Genomic DNA, 25234 nt, shown 5'->3' on the forward strand with positions numbered 1-25234 from the left:
TTTAAAAAAGTAGTGTTTATACAGTCTTAAAGTCATTACAAATCAAAATAATTTTTATGTGTTATATTTATTTAAAAAGATTTTATATGATGTATACCAGAGTCGGGACTGCTTAATTCTATCAGATGTTGAAACTACTATTGAAACAAACAAATACAAATCGAATTGGTCCTGTTTCGTCTTTCAGTAATGTTTGAGGATATGGATAGATAATCTGCTCATTAAAAAAGGTTTATTCTTGGTGTATCATCTTTAGTGATTTCTTCTAATTTCTTGAATCCTATAATATTTTATTTCTGAAGTCTTTTTGTTGTTTTATAGTAGGTGTTTTATAGTAGGTCTATCATCTGATCCTATATATCCTTTGATAGTAGAGTATCTGATCTAAAGGCTTTTCTAAATTAGAAGAAATAAGTCTGTTTTCAAAGTTACTCATGGATAGCAATATCTTAGCTTTCTCAATATTTATAATAAAGTCCTTTGTGCTAAAATGCATTTATTGTAATATGTGGTAATTATCATGGAACATGCAACAGATAGATTACCTCCAGTTTACTCAAAGCCACTACTCTAAGGAGGAAGAGAATGAGTCTGTTTCCACTAACAGTGTGTGTGTGTATGAAAGTATGTATATATGTCTGTGTATATATAAATGTGTGCATATGTATGTATATGTAAAAGTATTTGTGTATATATATGTGTATATATGAAAATATGTGTGTATACATATATTAAAAATATGGCTTATTTACTCGAGAGGCAGGGTGGAGAATTGTGGGAACTAGGGATGGAAAAATTAAAACAAGATGGGATCAGGTGGGAGACAAACCATAAGAGACTCTTAATCTCACAAAACAAACTGAGGGTTGCTGGGGGGTTAGGGATAAGGTGGTGGGGTTATGGACATTGGGAAGGGTATGTTCTATGGTGAGTACTATGAAATGTTTAAGCTTGATAATTCACAGACCTGTACCCCTGGGGCAAATAATACATTGTATGTTAATTTAAAAATATGGCTTATTTAAGAATGTCACTAAACAAATTTATCTGAATAGGATTATTCTTACCACATTGCTTATAGTATTTTATCTTTTAGATTCCAAACACCATATATAAATTTGTTTTAAAAAAAAGTAAGTTCAAAGACTTAACTTGATTGATCATTCTAGCCTGGTTTGAATTAAAATAGTATATTTTAATATTCAGTCATTCAGTTGTATTTACTGAATGCCTATCATATGCAGACACTGGTCCACATACCTATAAATTGAGCAGTGAACAAAACAAAGCCATGAGGAAATGTGCTGAATAGTAAGGGAGACAATGTGAGAGCATTTCTAACATTTCTAACATATTGATTGATTTTCATTTTCTCATTTCTATGTTCTCTTGCAGTTTCTAGGTTAGTGTTATTACCTAGAAGTGTAAATTATCCTCTTCTGAATAATATAAATCTAAATCCAGTAGTGTGATATAATTATGTGTAGATTTTTCAGTTGAAGTGGCCTTAAAACTATTTATAATTATAAATACAACTTATTTAATTTCTCTGCTTTTCTTTTCCTTTCCTTCCCAAACAAATTAAATACATCTCCCTAGTCCGAGCCGAGAGTTGTTGCAAGGGAAAAGACTTGTAACTAATGTAAATTGTATATTGTAAATCAGTTTTTAAATATTTTAGCATAATTTTTTGTAACTTACCATATGGCATAACATTTAGTGACTCAGAATAGCCCTAAGGTTTTTATTTATTTATTTGACAGAGATCACAAGTAGGCAGAGAGGCAGGTAGAGAGAGGGGGAAGCAGACTCTCTGCTGAGCAAAGAGCCCAATGCAGGGCTCGATCCCAGGACCCTGAAACCATGACCCGAGCCGAAGGCAGAGGCTTAGACCACTAAGCCACCCAGGCGCCTCTAGTCTTAAGGTTTTAAAAATGATTTGCTGAGAAATTATCTTACTTTAGATGTCACTTTCTGATAAGACCTCCCAAATGAGAGAAAAAGATTGTCTTCCTTTCTGTATTTAATTCATCACACAATTAAAACATACTCATTAAATAAAATTTAGAAATTCACAGGACAGTCTACATTTTCTGTGAAACTTGCTAATTTTCCCATTTGGTATTATCTGTCTGTGATTCATTTCAACAACAACAAAAATTATTCTAGATTCACAGTAAGTCCAAATTTAAGATTAAAATCTTACCTTCACATGCAAAAAGTATTCTTGCTTCTGGAAGGAAAAAAAAAATCACATTCAAAAGGTAGAACTTTATTTCCTTTTAAGTGTATGTGGTTTAAAGAGAAAAGATAGTGTCTTTTCATGTAGTGAAGAAAAACATAGCGGAAGATCAAATAGGTCAAGACTAATTGGGTCTATTTTAATAGTAACTTTATATTGCTATTTCCAAAAAAGTGTCCAAAACACTTTTAATTCCTTTTCTGAGAAAGGATTCATGATGTGGCTTGAGAAATTGCTCATTCAAAAGTAAACTTTGAAGAAATGAAACACAGTGTTATGTGTTACGAACAAAAAGTTTCGCTGAAGCCGTGGTACACAAGAAAGATTGGAGAAACCTGCTTATTACTATAGATCTCATTAAACCTGTAAAAAGATTGTGAGATCTATTAACCTTGGCTTTTGCCTCTACTTCACAAGAGAGGCCTGGTTGTTTCATGATTTTGTAAGTAAAATATTCAACGCTTAAATATATAAATATTGAAACATGTCATTCTTTTTTCCTTACTCTTTATTCAGTCACAGTGTGTCCTGATGAAATTATGTCCCCACACCCTCATGATTGGATGAGAGGGAGAGCCTGTAGGCCACACACCTGGTAAAATGGAAGAGCCAGACTGTTTTACTCTATCAGTATGTAGTTCAAAATTTAAAACAAAATAAATGAAAACAATATGCAATGACTGCTACTGCAGCTGCTTTTGCTTATGCTCCTACCAGCTAACCCTAGTTTTATTTGCTGTATGCAGTCATTTACCCTCCCAACAACCATGTGAGACAGGTACTATTATTATTTACGTTTTCTATGTGAGACAGAAAAGCACAGGAATGTTAAATAGCTAACCCAAGGTTACACATCCGATCAGATTCAAACCCAGGTATTCTGGCTTTAAAGTTCATATCCCTAACTATGCTATCCAGCCCTACATATTAACACTAACACCAAACCACATGCCATAGAACCACCATATGTTGAAATTAAATTAGCTTCTGAGTCTATTTTCTGATTGCAAAATTCTGGATAAATTTGTCTCTCATGTTGGGGGGACCCTGCTTGTTCCGACAATTATATAACAGCCCTGGGAATTAGGAATGAGGTCAAGGAGTTGCCTAAGGAAACTAGAGTTGGGAATATAAAATGCAAAACCCATTTAGAAGAAGCTGAAATCAGTTGATGTATACTAGTGATCATTTGAGCAGAAAGATAAGTTTTTTTAGGAAAACATTTTTTAAAAATTTCGGCTGCTTTGTGTGTGTGTGTGTGTGCAGAGTGAGGCTGGATCATTTGTAAATGCTCATATATTCTTTACATGGAATTTTAACATCTTCTATACTTTATAGTGCTTCCTCAAAAGGATGTTTTAAAACTGCCTTATTTATTTCTAAACACTAGGTAGAAATGAATTAGATGGATATGTTCATATTTTTATTATGTGGTCAGACATTGAATGAGGAGTATTTTTAATCTCTGTTGTAAAATATCTCAGGTTAAAAATAAAGTATGAGTCATCTGCTATGATGGTATATTCAGTAGCTAAAAATCACAGTGCTTTTAAAACATTCTGCTGTGTCAATTTGACTAAGTTGTTCATACATAATTGAAAAGATACTGCTTTTTCTTTATAGGATTTCCTATTGTAACTGATATTTATAAGGTTCTGAGGTATCAAAACTCAACTTTGTAGTAATGACCACAAAAAATGCTTTTCTTAGAAATGTAAGGATTCTTAAGTATTCAGAAATGTCAAGACAATGAAAATGTGTAAGGAAAGAGGCATATTGTGAGTTATGCATACTTTTTTTGGTTCATACTCATAATTATTAATAATGCAGGCAATCAGTTGATCACTTAGTGTTTTTTCCTGATTGTTGCTTTGGTTTTAGAAATAAAGTTAGAGTTGTACAGATGCATAAAAAGATAGAAGAAAAATAACTTTTTATGGATTTATTGATACAAAAAGCTTAATCCTGTGAAATATTGTTACTTTATAGTGAGCCCTTATATTGTGGACGTACAAAATTGAATGGTAGATTAGAAATGTATGAATTTTGAGTCTAGTTGCTGTATTAGCTATCTACTCCTGTGTAAACTGTACACAGTTCTGTAAACCTCAAAACTTACCGGCTTAAAACAACAGCGTTTATTATCTCACAGTGTGTGGGTAGGGCTTTGGTGCGGTTCCGCTGGATCCTCAAACCCAAGGTCTTTCCTAAAGCTGGAATCAAAGCATCAGCCAGGCCTTCAGATATTTCAGGCTCCAGTCAGGGAGGAGCGGCTTCTAAGTTCACTTCTAGAGCCTGGCAAGCTTCACTTCCAGCTGGTTCTTGGCACAAGATGTTTGTTTCTTGTCACATGGATCTCCCCATAGGGATGCTCACAATGTAGCAACTTCCTCCAGAGGGTTCTGAGAGAGAAAGAGAGGGTTGTCACAATTTTTTCAGAGCCTGATCTCAGTAGTGACACTCCATTACTTTTAATGTGTTTTCACTAGGTCTAGCTCACTTCAAGGAGAGTGAAATATGCAGGGCTTGAATTCCAGAACATGAAATCATTGAGAGCCATTTTAGCGACTTCCTACCACAGTTTCCAAAGACATACTAAATATTGTAAAAAAAGGAAAATGTATCTTATTCTTCTCTTTCTCTTTTTGAAAGCTTTCTTCCTTATGGAATTCTCTTGTTTGGTCTGAAATGACTCATCTCTTCCCCACGACTGATTCAAGTTTGCTTTGAGCTCTTATCCATCAATAGGTACTTGTTGAAGTAATCTTATTTTGTGTGTAAGACGTTTAGCAAATGTAGTGTGGACAATAAAAGAATGAGTAACTTAATGTACTTCCTCCCAGTAAGTTTGTGCTGGAGGTGTTTAGGGTGGGTTAGAATATGTTGAAATGATTCACTTCGTGTTAGTGACTAATTCTAATAATGAGTTATCCTTTAATTATGCCTTAGGTTTCAATGCCTTAGAATAGAAGAACAATGTATAATAGCACCTAAAAGGAAGTCCTTTTTGTTAGAGGCCTTAAGAAGACCTTGCTTCCACTGTACAGGCAACTGCCTACTCTCAACATCCTACTATTGCTTTGGGTTGTTTTTTTTTTTTAATATTTTTATTTATTTGACAGACAGAGATCACAAGTAGGCAGAGAGGCAGGCAGAGAGAGAAAGCGGGGAAGCAGGCTCCCTGCTGAGCAGAGAACCGGATGCAGGGCTCTATCCCAGGACCCTGGGATCATGACCTGAGCCAAAAACAGAGGCTTTAACCCACTGAGCCACTCAGGTGCCCCTGCTTTGGGGTTTTGATTTGATATATTTATCAAGAGCTTTTAGAACATAGATGGGTGTAGATCAATCTCTGCTAAGGAAGTTGAAATTTATATGGAAAGAAATGGTAGAATATATGACAGTTAACACATGAATATAAATATAATGGAAGTTTAGTGGACTTCTGGCTGGGCTGGTGAAGAAAATGTTTGTTTTGAATCTGAGTTATACGTACAGTTTTGATGTTTCAGGTCAAGCCTACTCTGGCTTATATTTTTAATATCCCTTTATGATAGGGTAAATAACAATCACCCAAGATGTCCACGTCTTAATTCCCAAACCTGTGAATATGTTGCCTTGTATGGTAAAAGGGACTTTTCAGGTGTGTTTAGATCCTGAGATGCAGGGACTGTTGTGAATTATTTGGATGAGGTCAATGTAATCATAAAGGGCCTTATAAGAGGGAGGCAAGAGAGTTAGTCAGAAAAAGGAGATGTGAAAATGGAACCAGAGATTGAAGGGATGCTCTTTGAAGTTGAAAAGGGGCAAGGAATGCAGATGGCCTCTAGACTTTGGAAAAGGCAAGGAAATAGTTCTCCCCTGAAGTCTCTAGAAGAAACTCAGCCCTGCCACCATCTTGATTTTTATACTTCTGACCTCCAGAATTGTAAGAGAATAAATGTGTGTTCTTTTAAGTCACTAAGGTGTACTAATTTGTTACAGTAGCAATAAGAAATTAATATACTTTTTATTCTCTGGAATTGCATTTTTCTATCTTCATGCTAGGTAGCTTAACTTTTTTAGAAAGTCCTTTGGATCATTTGGATCCTTTTAGGATGTATACCCTCCTGGGTAGGCCAGATATGGTCTTTGGGATTATGTGACTGTTTGTTTAGGAGTTGGGGAGTAAGAAATGGGAATAGGCTTTGGTACCCATGTCTGAAGTTGCTGGACATTCTGAAAAGCAAGGATACTGCACTATACATGAAGAAGATAACAAATGTTGATAAAGAGGTGGAAAAAATGGAATCCTTGTACACTACTGGTAGGAATGCAAAATGGGCAATTACTATGGAAAACAGTACAGAGGTTCCTCAACAAATTAAAAGCAGGACTGCTGTATGATCCAGCAGTCTCACTTCTGGATATTTATCTATAAGAATTAAAATTAGGATCTTGAAAAGATCCCATGTTCAATGTAGCACTATTCATAGTAGCTCAGATGTGGAGAAATCTTAAATAGATAAATGAATAAAGAAAATAGGACATAAAGTGCACCTGGGTCACCTGGGTGGCATAGTTTGTTAAGTGTCTGATTTGGTTTTGGGTCTGGTCATGATCTCAGGGTTCATGAGATCAAGCACTGCATGGCTTTCTGTGCCCAAGACTGGGAGTCTGTTTGAGACTCTTTCTCCCTCTGCCCCTTCCTACCGCATGTGTTCTCCTTCTCTCTCAAATAAATAAATCTTAAAAAAAAAAAGAAAATATGACATACGTTTAAACATGTGCACATACACACACATGCATATATATGCTCAATGGAATGTTATACAACTTTTAAAAAGAAGGAAATCCTACCACATGCAACAGTATGGATGAAGCTTGAGAATATTATGCTAAGTGAAATAACCCAGTCACAGGACAAATTCTACATGATTCCACTTACGTGAGGTATCTATAGTAAAGTTGTAGAAGCAGAGAATAATGGTTTCCAGGGGCCAGGGAGAGGGGGAGATGGGGAGTTGCTAATCAACAGGTATAAAGTTTCAGTTATGCAGAATAAATAAGTTCCAGGGACTTGTGCGACATGTGCCTATAAGTTAATAGTACTGCATTATGTACTTAAAAATAATAGAATAGACCCCATGTTAAATGTTCTTAGTTTAATAAAACATATATAGAAAGATTTTTCCTACCCAATATACCAATAATGTCTGCAGTAAGAGAAGATGCCCATCACTTTTGGCAGAAACTTTTTTTTTTTTTTTTACAGTATTTTAGCATTACCTGTTGTAGCTCCTTGGTTGAGGATGTGGGGATACTTGTCACTGTAACATTGTTCTTGGCCTTTGGGCCAAGCAAAAATTGAGAAACTATCCAGTTTTGATATTGGGTTATATAGCTACTGCATTATGCATTCAGGATTCACAATCCAATTTTGGGGATGCTGGAGGCAAAGAAGTAAAGACTGATCTACCATTGAAATGTAGCTACAGGCTTTCCTCAGTCTACATATATTGTATTAACGGAGACTGGTGCATGTCAGAACCAGAGGCTGTGTCCTTGCTTTACATGGTAGCTGAGTTATCACAGAGCTGTGCAAAGTCAGGATGTGGTTCTTATATTCGCTAGTTTCAGTTAACACTGTGCCATGCAAAATGAGGACTGTCTGCATTTTCTGTCTGAGTGGCTTTAAGCAAGAGAAATATGCATGCTTTGTTACTGCACTAATCTCAAAAGACTTAACATTCTCTGCACTTTGGAATTCTTACCTGGCTGTGTGGTTCAGATGAATGCTCTCAGTTACATTTGGGAAGAATAATTAATAATGAAAAATATCTTCCAGGAATATGAAGGAAAAGAAAGATCTGAATATAAAATATTCTAAATTATTCGTGATAAATCAAAGCGTATTATAAATTTGAAGCTTAGCTTTGTTTTTTTGTTTTTTTTTTTTAAATCTGATCAAATGAATAAAAGAAAACAAGACTGTCTGTAGAATATATACTGACTAGAGACCATTCTGTCATTGACTCTAAGTCTCCAGGTTAGAAGACTCTTCCATTATGTTATAATCTCAATTAATTTAGTCATATAACATCAGTGCATTTTATGCTCTCATTTCAGTCAGTTTCATTTCCTTTCATTTAATAGTATTTTGAGAAAGTGATATTGATATTATAAACATTGATTCATATCAGAATTTTGGTAGCATCAATTGAAATGGAGCTACCCAGAAGAAAAATAGAGAAATCATATGTCCTGTTGCTATTTCTGGTTACCATTCTAATCATCATTCATCATTTCAAAAGCAGAAGAAATAGGAAATGAATTTGAAATTGACTTCTTGTGATTTAGAACTTGGTGAATGAATTTTTCCCCAAATAGCAATGCAGGGAGTTTGTCTGCATATCCCTTTGATTCAGATTAGACTTTGTTCTGGAAAGTTTGCATATCTGATTTTAGAGTGCTAGAGATACTTGTTTTTTCAAATTCTCAATCTATCTGATTCCTCCATGGCTGTTATTTCCAAAATTAAGATATGATTATGAAATACATAACACTTAGCTGAAAATCCCATGCCAAACCCTCCGAAACTGTAAACTTAATGAATTTGACAACATTTTATCTGCTCTCTTTCCAGCTTTTTGATTATCTTAAAAATTGTTAGCGTTAGTTGGCTTAATACCTAGAGTCTGGTAAGGTAAATATTTATTAGAAATATTTATTTAATATATATATATTTTAATAAAGTATTTGCTGTGTTTAGTTTTCAGTTCACAAGCAATTCTTTCTTACAGTTATTTATAATTCAAAATGATAAATGGCCTTAAGGTACTTTGGTGTAGTCAGTAGAATTACAGATTATAGTTGGGAGGACAGGTGTATTTTATTTTTTCTTCTAAAAAAATCACTTCAGATAGAATAATCTCCAGATATTTTTCTGACCTGGTAAATATTTTCGGCTATTATTTACTGAGTTACAAATAAAATTTTTTTCCTCATTATTTATTTGTGTTTTGTGTCAGATAGGGAAAGATTAAGTATAAGTGGAGTTTAATTATAAACTAAGATCACAGCAATTGAATCTAACTCTTAACCAACAATGGCGGATAGCTATATCTCCCATAAATTATGTGTATCCTGGATTATAACACTGATACCTCTTTTAAGTGTTGGATCTTTTCTCTCAGTTGCTATTGCACATTTTGAATAGGCTGAAAGGTGCCCACCATGATGCATGAAGATGTGATGCCAGATAACACACATGGAACTGGAAGAGGAGTAAATTGTGATAGGTTCATGGTATGGATTTTATTCACTAAATAATTCTAGCAAAAATATTGCTCAAATTTTAATAGGAAAAATAAAAATTATATATTTTAAAATAGTGTGAAAATTTATGATAACCCAAACCATAAAATGCACAGAAAACTATAGGGTGGATTGAGGAGGTAAAATATAGGATTTAGGATCTTTTGGCTTTCAGGGAACATACATTCTAGAAATTTAATGAAGATTTATGCCTAGAAATAATCCATATCTAGGTCTTATCCACATGTATTCTAATCCATATCTGTTTCAACATGTCTCAGTATGTAATCTGTAAATAGCCATCTTTATTTTACTCAATTTTAATCTAATCTGTGTTTATGCATCATTTCTTGTATAGTAATAACTAGTATTTGTTGACAATTTACCTTAAGTTACCAATAAGTAACTTTCCATGAACCTTCATAATTAGTTTTCCAAGGTCCTCCTAAGATAGATACTAGGACATAGATCGACTTATTTTACATAAGGAATATCAGGCAATTGGCTCAAGTTCACAAAGCTAGTGAGCAGTGAACATAGGCTTGAACCTGTTCTCTTGATCACTAAGGTATTTCTTCTTTCATGTGTGTTGCATTTTGCAGGCTTGAGGTAGAATTGAAGGGCTGTTGACCGTCTTTAAGGCAGGGTTTCTTGGGATGGTGCCTCTGTTGTGTTAACAAAAATATCTGGTCATCAGTCTTGCCACCCAGAAGTTCAATTTCTGCAGTAAACTCCATGATAATCAGCTTCTCAATGGTTGCTTTACACTAATGAAACAAACATATAATGAGGATGAAAAATCTATTAATATAGGATAACACACATTTCAAAGTGATCCCACTAATGTCACCCAATCAGCTTATTCTCTTTGCAGGAGAAATTCATAGGAAGCTAAACTCAACATAAATTTATCAACTTACTTTAACATGTATTGGTTGTTCTTTATGGTAACTTCTGAGGATACAGAGATAATAATAAGTACAGTACTGAGCTGATATAACCCTCAGTTGTTTTTTTTTTTTTCACCTGGGTAAAATGACCATTATAAAATGGTGTAGTAAAGTTGTGATAGAGTTAAGTACAAGATGTTGGGATTAATAGCAGAACCAATACTCTAGCTTGAGGGACTCAGGAAAGTCTCCTGAGAGGAGGTGATGCCTGCAGTGGATCTCAAAGGGTAAAATTTATCCATAGGAGGGAGGTGGCTTTCTAGGCAGAAGGATCTGTGGTGCAGAAGCATAGAAGTTAAAAACAAACAAAAAAGCAAAAACACTCGACACAAAAAAGGGAGTATAGTGTTCATTATGATAGGAGTATAAGGATTCTTTTGAGGAAGTGGTAAAAGGAAAAATGTAGTCCAGAATGATATGATGAAAGACCTCATTGATACTCTTGATATTTTTTGTTTTTCCTAAGAAGAATGGGTACTTAATTAAGAATTTTGGGTATAGAAGTAACCTGTACATACTTATATTTGAAGCACATCATTTCTAGAGTACAGTTTCCCAAATTTTAGTTTGCATCAGACTCACTTGGGGGCCTTGTTCAAACACAAGTTTCTGAAACAGCAAGACTGCAGTAAAACATAAGAAAATGCATTTCTTTCTCTCTCTCTCTCTCTCTCTCTCTCTCTCCCTCTCTGTCTTTTTAAAGAGGGAGCATGCACATATGGGGGTAGGGGAGGGGAGAGGGAGAGAGAGAGAAGTAGGTATGCTTAGCATGGAGGTGGGGTGATCTCATGACCCTATGATCCAGTAACCTGAGCCTACATACACTTAACTGATTTCACTACTCAGGCACCCAAAGAAAATATATTTCTGAATTCCTACGTGACACTGATGTTACCTGTCCCCAGATCACTCTTTGAGAACCGCTTCTCAGGAGTCAAGATTATATGAGCATGAGTGTGAAAAAAACAACTCAAAAAATACACTCTTTTGGTAAAACCAGCATTTTGGGGGGGGGTGGATAAAATGAGGTTTTTGAATAAGATAGTGAATTCAGTAGTTATTAAAAGTAGGTGATAGATTGAATTGAGCTAATATTTTAGAAGGAAAAATTAACTGGGTTGGTATATGGATACGAGGGTGAGGGAAGACTTTATCAACCTCCAGAAATCAAGATTGGGCAACTGACTGTTTACTGGAAGTACCAACAAGATAAGCACTAGAGGAAGAAATTGGATGGGAGGTGTCTGGCCATAGTAATGGGAGAGGAGGAGAGGAGATGGTGTCTGATTTGGACATACTGAGTTTGAGATAACAGGGATACATCAGTGTGTAAAAGTTGGCAAAGAGGAGCTGATAGAGACTGAGTCAAGATGCAGCAAAAGATTTCCTTTATCATCAGCCATATGGAAGGGAACAGACAAGAAGAAAGCAACACCCAAAAAAATTCGTAAAGAAAAACGTTTCAAAGAAGGTACTCCATGGAAAAGGTAGAACATTTAATCTCTTTGGTACTTTCTTCAGAAAACCCTGTTTCATATAATACTGTACAGTAATGTCTTTGAAACATATTAGATTTCTTGTTTAGGTGTGAGTTTGAAGATAATACTTTGAAATTAAAAATATATGGCAAAAGTCTTTGGAATTTTACTTTTTTACTAAATTCAGTGGCATTCAGTCTCATACCTGTAGGTCAAACAAGGATATTCTTTTTTCCCATCAGAGATGATCCATTTCACTTCAGGAAAACTCTGCTTGCAGGGCCATTCATTCTTTCTAGAAATATTGAATAAGTATGTTTTCTCCCAAGTCACCATGGGTCTTGCCAAGAAATTGTCCTCATTTTTTCCTCCACACCTCCACTTATTTAAAAGAGAAGAATTGTTAGAAATTATTGCCTTTGGAGTCAGCCTATTTAGATTGAATACTTATTTGCTGTATGATTTTGTCAAGTCATATAAACTCCTGAAGACTCTCTGCCATCTTAAAAATTATGGAACTAACAGCTAAACGAGCTAGGATGCTCTTTAATAAGGCAGTAGAGTTCTTTATACTGTGTCTGGTATAGTTAATGTTCAATAAGTGTTAATTTCATTGTTACCCAGCCAAGGTGTCAGGAAAAACTTGCCAAGTGTGCTTTCAAAACCAAAACCAATTCTGGAAACATGAAATACTGAAACTTATTGTCACCCTAAAAATCTCCTTAACACCTATATAGTGTAATTTTAGCACCTTGTTTCCAGAATCCTTCCTCATGTTGCTAGATTGAAAGATCTACTTTTACTCTGAGACTGACATACTCTTTGACTGAAAAGATCCTTGAAGTCAGAGACATGTCATAGCCTCTAGATTCCATACACCTGATTCTGTATGATGCCTTGCACTTATTATGTGTACAGTATACATACACCGACTAAATTGTCTGTCATTCTGATTCCCCCCTAGATTCTGAAACCTTTGAAAGCTGTGACCTTGACTTATTCATCATCATGCTCTTCATGTTCAGCACAGTGCCTCAGTCAGTCATTGTTTTATGAAAGAATTCATGGTGTGGCTTATAGAAAATTCAGATTCAGGCTAGACTGTGCCCAAAGTAAAAATATAGTTATTTTCCTTTTTTTTTTAAATTTCAAAGAATGACTAAATAGGGCTCTTTCTGGCTTCCATAGGAAAGAAGATATATAAGATTGGTTGTGTGTGTTCCCTGCTTCTTCTCTGCCTCCCAGGAAATTTACCCTGTAAAGTTGCCAAGGAAACACTAACAGCTTAAGTCTGGTAAAGGAGAAAGATGCCTCATTAACAAACTCAGTTTCATTATTTGGATGCTTGCCTCAAGGAGATGCTGTTCTTTGATGGAAGATTGTTTCCATTAAGCATTGTGTGAAAAACTGAATGATTTTTTTGAGGAAATTTCTTCTTCTGTATCTCTTTCCCAGTGCTGTGAACCTACACACTAAGATGTTACATAAAAACATTATTGACTTGTAGTTCAATGTATTTGAACTATTTATTATAGCTAAACACATAGGTTAGAGAAAGTTTTCAAGCATTCACTATACAATGATCAAGTCATCAGGTCTTTAATTTGAAGTATTGACAGTATTTCATCAGAAGATAAATTTAATGTATTGTTTATTGTCTATTAAATCATTTTGTATATTTTCCTTCTTATGAACTAGAAACCCTGGGAATATAGAAATTTATTGCCTTAAGATAAGATAATACAGAATTGAGTGCCTCTTCCTTTAGGAGGATGTCTTATCAGTAATGTATAATGGAAAAAATGTACATGGTGCTTGGGGTTATAACACTTGGAATTCAGAGATTCTTTGCAGAATTTACCAGCTGTTTGATCTTGGGCAAATCATTCAGGCCTTCTATAAAGATGGGTTGTGCAAACACTATTGCCTTGAACCATCTTTCAAAGTAATTTATTTATATAAAAAATGAGAAATTCTGCATTTATATACTCTGCTTTAGCTTTTTTATGTATAAAAATGATACTATGTGCTTTATTGGGTTATTAATCCATTCAAAAAGTATTTATTGAGTTCCTGCTGTGTGTCAGCTATTCTAGACGGTGATGAGAGGTGTTCATCCTTTGTTGGACTCTTGACAACATTGTTCTTTTATCTTACTTCTTTGGACTTAGGATTGGTTAAGACTTCTACCTGTTAGTAGTCCTGGTGCATTACCATTCCTCTGGATTCACTGAACCATCCATACCTCTTTAAAGTATCCTTTTTTTTTTTTTAAGATTTTATTTATTTATTTGACACACAGAGAGAGATCACAAGTAGGCAGAGAAGCAGGCAGAGATAGGGGGAAGCAGACTTCCTGCTGAGCCGAGAGCTGGATGCGGGACTCGATCCCAGGACCCTGAGATCATGAGCTGAGCTGAAGGCAGAGGCTTAACCCACTGAGCCACCCAGGCGCCCCTCAAGTATCCTTTTATTAAATGCTCTTTTATGATGTTTTTGAGTTTGCTATTTGTTTCCGGATGGAACTTTCACTGATTTAGATAGGGAAAGTCTGTCTGAGATTTTACTACTTAAACTGAGATCTGAGGGAGTGAGGATATCTAGAGATTGAACATTCTAAGCAGCATGAAAAATATGTGAAAGTTGACCCTGCAGTAGGATTCCTGTTTGGACGGTTTCTGGAATAGCAATGAGATCAATGTGACTGGGGGGCATGAAAGTGGGGTAATGGAAAAAGGATGATATCAGAGAGATGGCCAAGGCCAGATCACTACAAGGCATTGCAAGACATGGTAATAAGTTTGTGTTTTATTCTAAGATTAATGGGAAGCCATCAGGGAGTTTGGATCTGGGGAAGAATCTGATCTAGCTTGTATTTTGAATGGATAGTTCCAGCTGCTGGGTAGAGAAGATATGGGGGAAGGGGAGACAAGGACAGATGGAAAGACGAGAGGTAGGCTATTTTCTTTAATCCAAGGGAGAAATTTCACCAATAGTGGTCCAAGGGATTAGCATGGTAAGAATGTATGTGGTAAGGAATAGTCAAATTCAAGCCATATTTTAAATAGAATTGGAAGGATTTGCTGATGCACTTGGACCTGAGTAGTTGGGTGAATGGTGATGTCAAGATGGAGAGCACTGGGACAAGAACTTAATTTGTGGGAGGGGTTGAGGTGGAAATTAAGTTTGATTTTTGCATTGTAAAATTTTATATAGCTAGAGGATAAGTTGAAGTTGAAGATAAAATTTCAGAATTCATCAGCGTACATGATATTTTAGTCAGTGCTAACAAATAAAATTATATAGAAGGTGAAACTGAATGGAAGCCACGAAAAAAGTATTGAAAGATAGATGGGGCAGTCAGGTTTGTTGATTGTACCTTAGAGATCAAAGAAAATGATGATGGAACATTTACAGTTGATTCAGCCATTTGGATATCAGTGGCAACCTTGATAAGATTGCTGTGATACAGTGGGGACAAAAGCTGCATGAAGAAAGAGTGGAGATGAGGAATTTTGAGGAATTTTTCTCAAAGGGAGAAAAATGCTTAATTTTAGTATTTTGCATATATATGAATTTTGTAAACTTCGCTACAAACATAAAATACCTCATCAAATGTTTTTAAATATCTTGGAGCAAATAATATAATCATTCAGTAAAAATGGTTGATATATATTGCTTATTGATTTCACTGTACTGATACATTTTGATAGGCTATTTTAATGTACTAAGTGTACTCTAAATTCAAATTGAATCAATTTCCCCAAAAGCATTCTTAAAATATTCCCAAACTTTAAATATATATAAACCAAATTTTAAAATATCAGTAACTAATAACAATATTGTAATGTTTTAAGTATTTTTATAATATAAAGTGGCTTTTTAGAAATGTAAAACTTGAAACTTGATATTAACTTTAAATGTAACTATCAGATTTCATGATATTCTGTGTCTTAAGGCATGAACAATGTTAGACTCAATGGACTTTTAAAATTTTATTTTCTTTATTTTTAATCTATTTGCTACCCAGTCTGTTTTAACTGCTTTTCCTTGACCATAACTGGCTAATCCTACTCTTTAAGTATAAAAATAAGGATACAGCAAATAGCCCTGAGGGAGACTTCAATCCCAATATCCTCTTTTTTCCCCCCTACTTCCATGTGGGGGAAGTAAGACTTAAACATCAAACTTAATGACTTGCATTGAAAACCACATGATTAATCCCTAGGCTCCATTATTGAAAGTGTCTGTCAAGGGAAAAATTCTGTTAACTGTTGGGATTAGGGCATCGTGGGGAGGGGGGGGGCACAGCTGGGCAACCAACAGCATCAGTGGTGCACAATGTGGAGTTTATTTTAAATCTCTCCTAATGTGATAACCCGAGGTCCCCCCTGCCCTTAGATCTCCTTCTACTTAGCGCTCTGACACTAGTCACTGCACTTGCAGCTCAACCTTCCCAAGACTTGAGACTTCTGATTCATGAGCCAGCCTTTGCTTACCAAAAAGCAGAGCTTTCCCACATTAGATGAGGCTGCCTTCACACAGCTTGCGTCAAGGACTGGCTAATAGCCTCACTTAGCTATTTGATACCCTGAAGAATAAGTGGAACTTCCATTACCCTAACTTTTTTTTTAAAGATTTTATTTATCCACCTGACAGACAGATCACAAGTAGGCAGAGAGGCAGGCAGAGAGAGAGAGGAGGAAGCAGGCCCCCCGCGGAGCGGAGAGCCCGATGCGGGGCTCGATCCGAGGACCTTGGGACCATGACCCGAGCTCAAGGCAGAGGCTTAACCCACTGAGCCACCCAGGCGCCCCAGCCTACCCTAACTTTTTTTTTAAGAGATAAAGTTGTTTACGTAGTTATGGATCCTAGTTTAGGAGCACCTGTGTTGCTCAGTCAGGTAAGCGTCTGCCTTAGGCTCAGGTCATGGTCCTGGGATCTTAGGACGGAGCCCCACATGGGGCTCCCTGCTCAGTGGGGAGTTTGCTTCTTCCGCTCTTTCTCCCTCTCTGCCTGCTTATGTTCTCTCACTCTCTCTTCAAATAAATGAATAAGTCTTTAAAAAGAAAAAAGGATCCTATTCTATTTTGTTCTGTGTAGATGATGGCAACACATGTAATGGAGGCTATGTAATAGTGGTAGTAAGCAGCAGTACCTGAGCAGTAGCATGTGGGCAGGTATTGGTTCGTTTGGCATACTTTTATAAATTGAACTGGGGAGCAATGAGTTAAATGGATTCAAAGAGTGTATTACATATACAACATAAACAGAGTCACCGTGGTGTCCACTCTCCATATCCCCAGCAGCGTTAGGGCTAGGTGAGACAAGTAGGGTGCTTAGGGCACAACATTTGAGGAGTCACTCACTCCTAAGATTGTACAAATGCCAGTCCTATTCCTATTGGATTCTAAAGATAAGGTGCCTAAGGGACAAAATTTAAGGAGGCACTCATTTTCAGGATCCCACAAATGCAGGGTCAGCACTTGTGTGACCCTCATAATTAATGCCTCCCTAAATTGTATACCCTAGACATGTCATCAGATGCCTCACTCTAGTACTGGCCTGGACCCATCCTGGACAGGATGACACGAAATTGGATGGACCAGATGACAGACAACAAGGAGGGAGAGGTTACGGGGGAGGAGCCAGTCCCATAGTGCACCTAAGCAGTTTTACTGCCTGCAGATGGAGCTAGGGTGGGAAAGAGTGAGGAGGAAAGTTCCATGCCTCATTGGTGCCAGAGAGGTGAATGAGATGCAGCTGTATGAAACTCTTTATAAGACTGCCTACCTTGTTCTGTTCTTAGGAGGCTGACAGAACATTCCACCAACATGTAGCCCTGCCTACTGTTTACCTCTGCCTATTTGGTCCATGTGGATATGTTCAAGGTAACCAGAATGCCAGGGTAAAGCTATTCCCCTAAAACTGGTATTAAATAAATTCAAGTTTGCAGTCATTCAAATATGTTTTGTAATACCACTTCATAATAGCTATATGAGACTGGGTAAGTTATGTAAACTCTTTAATTTCTTTTTCTTCCCTTTTTTTTTTTTTTTAAAGATTTTTATTTGTTTATTGGACGGAGAGAGACAGATCAGGAGCACAAGCAGGGGAAGTAGGAGAGGGAAAAGCAGGCTTCCCCCTGAGCAGGGAGCCCGATGCAGGGCTCCATCCCAGGACCCTGGGATCATGACTGAGCTGAAGGCAGCCACGTAATGACTGAGCCACCCAGGCACCCCAACTTTTTAACTTCTTAAGTGAGAAAAGAAATAAGTACTCTATAAGTCTGTAATAATGTTAATGTTTATAAGGCATTTTACGGGTACATAGTATTTACTATGTACTTCAAGTAATAGATATTTTATTAGATCTAAGTGAACTATTAGATCTAAATGAAGCTATTAAATCTAAATGAACATAATATAATTAAATTCTGTAACCTAATTTAAAAAAATCAGTTTATTTTGAATGTTTTAGTCAAACATTATTATAATAACTAATAAACTTTCTAGGAAATTGATACTTTTATGTCTTGATATATTTTTGTTGTTATCTCCATAAAAAGATACCTAAATAACAAGATAGATGGATTTGTTAAGAATTTCAGTTATATTTGCAGAAAAAATATTCAGCAACCATCAAAAAATGGACTCACTTTTAGTTATGTGTAGTGTTCCTCAAAAGATTTATTTATTTCACCTATTAATTTTACAACATAAATGCATTCATGAACACTTATGCTCATTATTCACACCTGAAAAGTTTATTTTTGCATCAAGTGATAGATAAGCTGTGTTTAATTTGGGCATCCATCCAAGTAGGACGCTTTTTTTCAACTTATACTCAAAATAGCATATGAGCTCAAGAAATCATTTTTCATTTAAATGAATAACCAGAATAAGAATGTACATCTGTACTCTGTTTAGAGCTGTGAGTTCCTAGTTTGCTTTAATTCAGCATGTTAAAAAATCATGACTATCAGTGCCTTTTGCATTCACGTTCTAAATTCTACTTTTGCGTTATTTTTCTCAGGGTGGTAACTGTCACGAAAGGCTTAAAATTTTAGGAATCTGAAAATTGATTCAATTTATCTAAGATAGTAGTAAATTTTCATATATATGATAGTAAGAAATCTTTATGATATGACTTTAAAAATACGACAATGCATAAATAAATGGCTAAAGTGCTTTTAATCTGAATCAATTTCTCTGTTGTCTGTTAATGAATTAGAAGTGTTTCTCTTTAATGTACTTTTATATAAAGTCTTTATTTTAGAAAGGCATATATTAACTCAAAATATACTTAACATCATTTTCTTTCATTCTAAATGTACTTGGAAATCACTTTTTGTATGAATAGAACTTTGTTTTTTGTCATGGTCATAACTGGTGTATTTTCAAATGGTGCAGTGATTATGCTTTATTTTCTGTTGATCTAGTGTTTCAGCCACTTTACTATCTTATGTTGTCAGTTCATTACATGAAATTCTAAAACAGGTTTAAAAATTATAGTTTACCTTTGGATTAAAAAATGCTTGTGAGTTTATAAATATGTTTCACACTTTGGTTTTATTATATAAGGGCATTAAGATTACTTAGATGATTTAACAGGAATGTTAAAGAACATATTAGATCAAATAATTTAGGTGATTTGATTGTTCATGGTGTGCATGGTGCTAAAATAAAGAATTTCAACAAGATGAAGAGGGAGAGCCTTTTACAAATAGACTTAACAATAATGCAGTCATATTAATTAGGATCTTTCTGTTTTGAGAGCCAGAAACTTAAAGTTGCAGGTGGGGAGAACATCTAGTTTCAGAAGTCGCTCAAATGATAGAATCAAGGGCATGGACCCGACCATTATATCTTCCCAAATCCATATTACCTTAATTTTCCATAAGGCTTTGGAAGCAATTTGAAGCAATTTTTATAAGTCTTTTTTGGCGCTAGAGTGAGGGAGAGGAAGTTCCTCAAAGGGATGCTGAATAGGGAAAAACATTATGTACAATATATTTGTTCCAGTGCAGATAACAATTTTCTTGGCAAGTATTCCTTATGGTTGCCTTATCTTTTATGGCCCTTGATAAAATATGCATACAGAAATTCATCACCCGTTAAGCTCTTGCTTGAAGTCAGCCTTTTCCAATGGAAACTTTCATGACATCATTTATTCCTTCCTTCTCCCCTGTCCTGCTTTTAATGTTGCCTTCACATGCTCATTTCAGCCCTGTATTTTTTGTTAAGATTCCCTGTTTTTGAGACACCAGGGACACAATGATGTGATTAAGTCCCAAATGCATTTGTAGCATAAATCTTCCTAATGATGTAAAGGTATTGGCTGTTTCTTTGGTCACAGGCATTTAATTTTCTCTTCCCTCAGTCTTCACTCAGTTCTCTCTCATCTCTGATTTCTTACTGCAACTGTATTTCCCAGGTTCCTCATCCTATCCTGTCAAAAAGATGCAAACAGATAAGTGACCAGGGTCACAAGAAAGAAACTTTTTGTCAAGAAGTACAACTCTTCACTGTAGCCACAGACTCGTCCCACAGCCACTGAGCAGACATTTTGGCTAAGCTCTATGTGTACCTGTAAACGGGGCATATGCTCTCCAGTTTGTCATAGCATCACCCGTTTCTCTGTTTATGATACATTTGACGGTTACTCAGGAATGCTCTTCTGTAGTTACTGATTCAAGATTAGAAATCAAACCTTGTAAAAGAATAGCTAATCTGCCCATGTCTGTTTATATTTTTATCTTTTAAGTACAATAATAGAGTGCACTAGAGATAATTAAAAATTTTATAGGGTAATCATTTTTCATGGGATTTATATTCTTACAAATAACATGTTAAATTGCAGTTTTTATTAAAATTTCTTTTTTCTGTTATGTCCTCACTTCAACTCCTTAGAGTACAAAATTGCTTTCCTACCTAGAGTGATTTTTGCATATATCCAGAATAATTAGTCTGTTTACATTTAATTTTTTTTACAGATGCCACAGAAGTAGGGAAAATATCTAGATTTTTAGATATAGACTATTTGTATAGTGTTGTAGTGTGCAAGGTTGTCTGAAAATAAAACAAAGTAAACAAATGTAGCTATGTGCTCTAATTTCATAGCTAAATAAAATATGACACTATGGGACTGGGAAATTCTCCATGCTGTTGAGTGGCATTTTACAATCAACACCTCTCCCCTTTTCAGGATATCGAATCCCTAACAGGAGGTCTGACTGGTTCTAAGGGGGCTGATCCGCCGGTAAGTTAGATTCTTTATTAAATTTAACTATTGGCAAATTGAATTATGTATACACCAGATCATCAGTTACTTGTATACAATTTGTCATATAGATATTTTTTGAAATATAGAGCCTTTATAGTAATTAATACAAAAGTGAACTTGTTTTGGGGTATTGTTTGGTGTTTTAAAAAGTTTCAGTATTTCATAAAATTCATCTCCGTGTATTGACTCTAAGATCAGAATAAAATCTTCATTAGAATATGTCAATACTTCATGTCCTATGGGGCTACACCAAAACTTTTGGAACGTGAGGGTATACCATTCTAGATATGAATGTATGTTTGGGTTGTAATATATTTTCTAGTTACTGAGAAAAATTATTTTATTAGCCCTTTATCTCAAGTATTCATTCTTGATATTGCTATTTCTTTTCTACTTTATCCAGGGAGCTTCTAGAAAATTAGAGAAAGTGTTCTGAAATTTTAAAGGATTATTGCTTTTAAGCAATAAGAAGGATTAATGGTCTAGTATTGGAACATCTTTCTGTGGTATCTGCTTTCAGAAGATATTGACTAAGATAACATGATTTCATGTTTGAGGTACAAACATGAGTTCACAGTGTATATCTAAAGTAAAAAGATTCAGTTTCAACAGAGAGTCAATGCATAAATTTTTATCACTGTTTGCTTTTCACTTAGCACTGTGAGGTTTTTTTTTTTTTTTAAAGATTTATTTATTTATTTGACAGAGAGAGATTACAAGTAGGCAGAGAGGCAGGCAGAGAGAGAGAGAGGAGGAAGCAGGCTCCCTGCTGAGCAGAGAGCCCGATGCGGGACTTGATTCCAGGACCCTGAGATCATGACCTGAGCCGAAGGCAGCGGCTTAACCCACTGAGCCACCCAGGCGCCCCAGCACTGTGAGGTTTAATGCTGAACACACAGAACCCAATGTTATCAATTTTAGGTATACTTCATTGAGGTATCTAGGTGAAGTCCATAATCACATTAAAACATCAGGAGATGTTAAAAAGATAACTTTCAATGTACCTCTATCTCTCCTGTCTCCTTCCTATGTTTCATGATGTTGTCTCATCATCACATTGCTCCTGAAGTAGGCCAAACAACATATTTTAGTCCTTTCCCTTCCTTTTAATTTCATTGTCTGAATTTATGTGGGAAAAAATATATTGTCTTCAAATAACTGCTCATATTTAGTCCTTGACCCTGTTATATTACAGCATAAGGTAAGATGAAATGTAAGTCAGCCAACCAGTATATTGTGACAGGATTTACGACTGGTCCTTTATTTTAGTAGTACAGGTGACCTGCTTATGGGATGTAATTTCACTCTCCTGCCTAGCATGGTATTTGTACATAGCATTCAACTTTTATTAGAAGAGTAAGTCCTTCTCCTTCAAAATACCACCATCACCTGACCACTGATTCCTAAAAGAATTCCACAGTTAGAAGTCAAGCATTTGTCCCTGGTTCAAATAAAAATTAAATACCTCTCTCCTGCAAGGGGTGATAAAAATCTTATTCATTATTTATCTGTTAAAATAAGTTAATCATATCCTTCCAAAAAAGACATCTTCCAAATATGGAAGATTGAGTGGCATAAAATCTAGTTGTTGAAAGAAGCTTCTTGAAAGGAAAAATGATCACAGAAAGGAAAGATGGTACACAGAAGGCAAGCTTCATTAGATTCATTCCCAATAGCTCAAAGTGAGGGGTGTGTGTGTATATGTGTGTGTGGTTTATAATATGGTGAAATAGAGATTCTCTCTTGGCCATGTCCTGCCATGATGTTGGATATTTTATACTGCTGTTTTCATTTTCTGAAATTCAGGCTGTGCGTATTTTTTACCTACATGAGCTTAGGCAGTCTAATTAGGGAGTTAACAGTACACATAAATTTAGTACTCCCCATTGTCAAAGAGCTGTCTAGAACATATTACTTGAGAAACTGTGTAATAAAATCATTTTTTAGTCCCATATAAAGCTTATATAAAGCAGTTGAATAGAAATGAAATGGTAATAGGATCTAGTGTCACTTCAGATATTTAAGAATAAGACTTTAAATGAAACTATTGTTTTTGCTCCCAGTTAGAAAACTTAAAGTCAGATTACATTAATTATAACCTAAATCTACTTGAAATTGTTTATAATTTTTCCATTTAAAAAAAATCTTTATGATAGATCATCTAAGTACTATTGTCCATTTCTACAGTTATGTCTTTTGTATAAATGTTTTTTATATTAGTAAAACCATTCTGCGATGAAATTTTATTGATAAGAGGTTGAAGGTCTTGTATTTTCCCCCTCATTATACAGAATATATAAAGTGCTGAAGGAATGTCATCTCAGAATGCCACCACAATGATGCATAGCTGTGAAATAATTTCTTTACCAGTATAACATAGATCTCAGGGGTGTAAGTGGTATACTTAAAAAATCCATTTTTTTTCTGTGGGTACACATATATTATTTCTGAAGGATGAGAAAAAAAGTGAAGTTTGTATTTTATATAGCATACATGTGCAAAAAGTTGTGTACATTTGCAAATGTCATTATAAATAAATTTGTATACCTGGTAAGAATAAATTTGAAGAACTCCAAGAATATAGTTTACATTAATATTTTTAACAATAAATGTTAGCTAGTTTTTTTGAAAACTCAATAGTCTCAGTTCAGTACTTATAATGAATGGGAGAATCATTCGTTCATGATTTTCAGAGGCAATTTCAAGTTTTTTGATGACTTTCTTCTTCTGAAAAGGATTACAAGAAGGATTTTTTCTTAATTCAGAAACTGAAAATTAATTGGTTCAGTAGGTAGAATTTACAGATTTCTCTAAATAACAGTCATCTTAGAAAAAAGCTTTTCCATCATTAAGAAAAATATCAGTTTAATATTGCCTTAGAACTATCTTTGAAAAATTATATCAGACATAGTTTACATTTAGCATGTCTTTTTCATTTACAAAAATTGGATCACAAGTTAACTTCCAGTGTAAAATTACAGCATATATTTACATATAAAAATTGAGTGAAAGAAAATAATTAACTTGTAAAGGGTAAAAATATCATTAAGTTAAATTAATGCTTTTTTGTATACCATTTACCATAGTGTTTTAATTCCTTTTCTTAAATTTTTATTTAAATTTCAATTAGTTAACAGAGTGTTATATTAATTTCAAGTGTACAATATAATGATTTCACACTTACATACAACACCCAGTGCTTACAAGTACATTCCTTAACCCCCATCACCTTTAACCCATTCCCCACCCACCTCCCCTCTGGTAATCATCAGTTTGTTCTCTGTAGTCTATTTCTTGGTTTGCCTCTCTTTCATTCTTTTTCCCTTTGCTCTTTTTCTCTTTGTTTTGTTTCTTAAATTCTATGTCTGAATGAAATCATATGATACTTGTCTTTTTCTGACTGCCTTATTTTGCTTAGCATGATACTATCTAGCCCCATCCACATTGTTACAAATTGCAAGATTTCATTTTTTTATGGCTGAGTAATGTTCCTGGGTATGTGTGTGTGTGTGTGTGTATCCCACATCTTTATCCATTCATCAGTAGATGGACACTTGGGCTATTTCCATAATTTGGCTATTGTAGATAATGCTTCTATATACATTAGGATGTATATAGCAGTACAGGCCTACCTTAAGCAAGAAATATCTCAGAAAAGTAATTTAACATTACACCTAAGGAAGCTAGGAAAGGAACAACAAATAAAGTCCAAAGCTAGAAGAAGGAAGGAAATAGTAAAGATTAGAGCAGAAATAAATGATATGGAAACTAAAAAATAGATTAGTGAAAATATTAATAAACATTTAAAATATTAATATTAATATAATAAATAAATATTAATATTAATAAAATAAAAATTATTAATGAAATTAATATTAATACAATTGGTAAGCATCTGTCCAGACTTAAGAAAAAGGAACCGAATAAAGAAAATCACAAATGAGAGAGGATAAAGAACAACCAGTATCACAGAAATCCAGTCA

General features: G+C 34.9%; 1 protein-coding gene across 11 annotated transcripts in view; it reads left to right on the forward strand.

Moving 5' to 3' along the window:
* The window catches only part of PPFIA2 (PTPRF interacting protein alpha 2), a 488573-nt gene that overhangs the window by 66822 nt on the left and 396517 nt on the right, over positions 1-25234 (forward strand). For 8 of the 11 annotated variants that reach the window (XM_082742763.1, XM_082742772.1, XM_082742771.1 and 5 more), the window contains one exon: positions 21174-21227. The exons of the other annotated variants lie outside the window; for them this stretch is intronic. In XM_082742763.1, the coding sequence (XP_082598889.1) occupies positions 21174-21227 (54 nt within the window). The remainder of the gene's footprint in view (positions 1-21173; positions 21228-25234) is intronic. 11 annotated transcript variants of the gene reach the window in all.

Source organism: Mustela nivalis (genome assembly GCF_964662115.1).
Source record: "Mustela nivalis genome assembly, chromosome: 7".
Lineage (NCBI taxonomy): Eukaryota > Metazoa > Chordata > Mammalia > Carnivora > Mustelidae > Mustela > Mustela nivalis.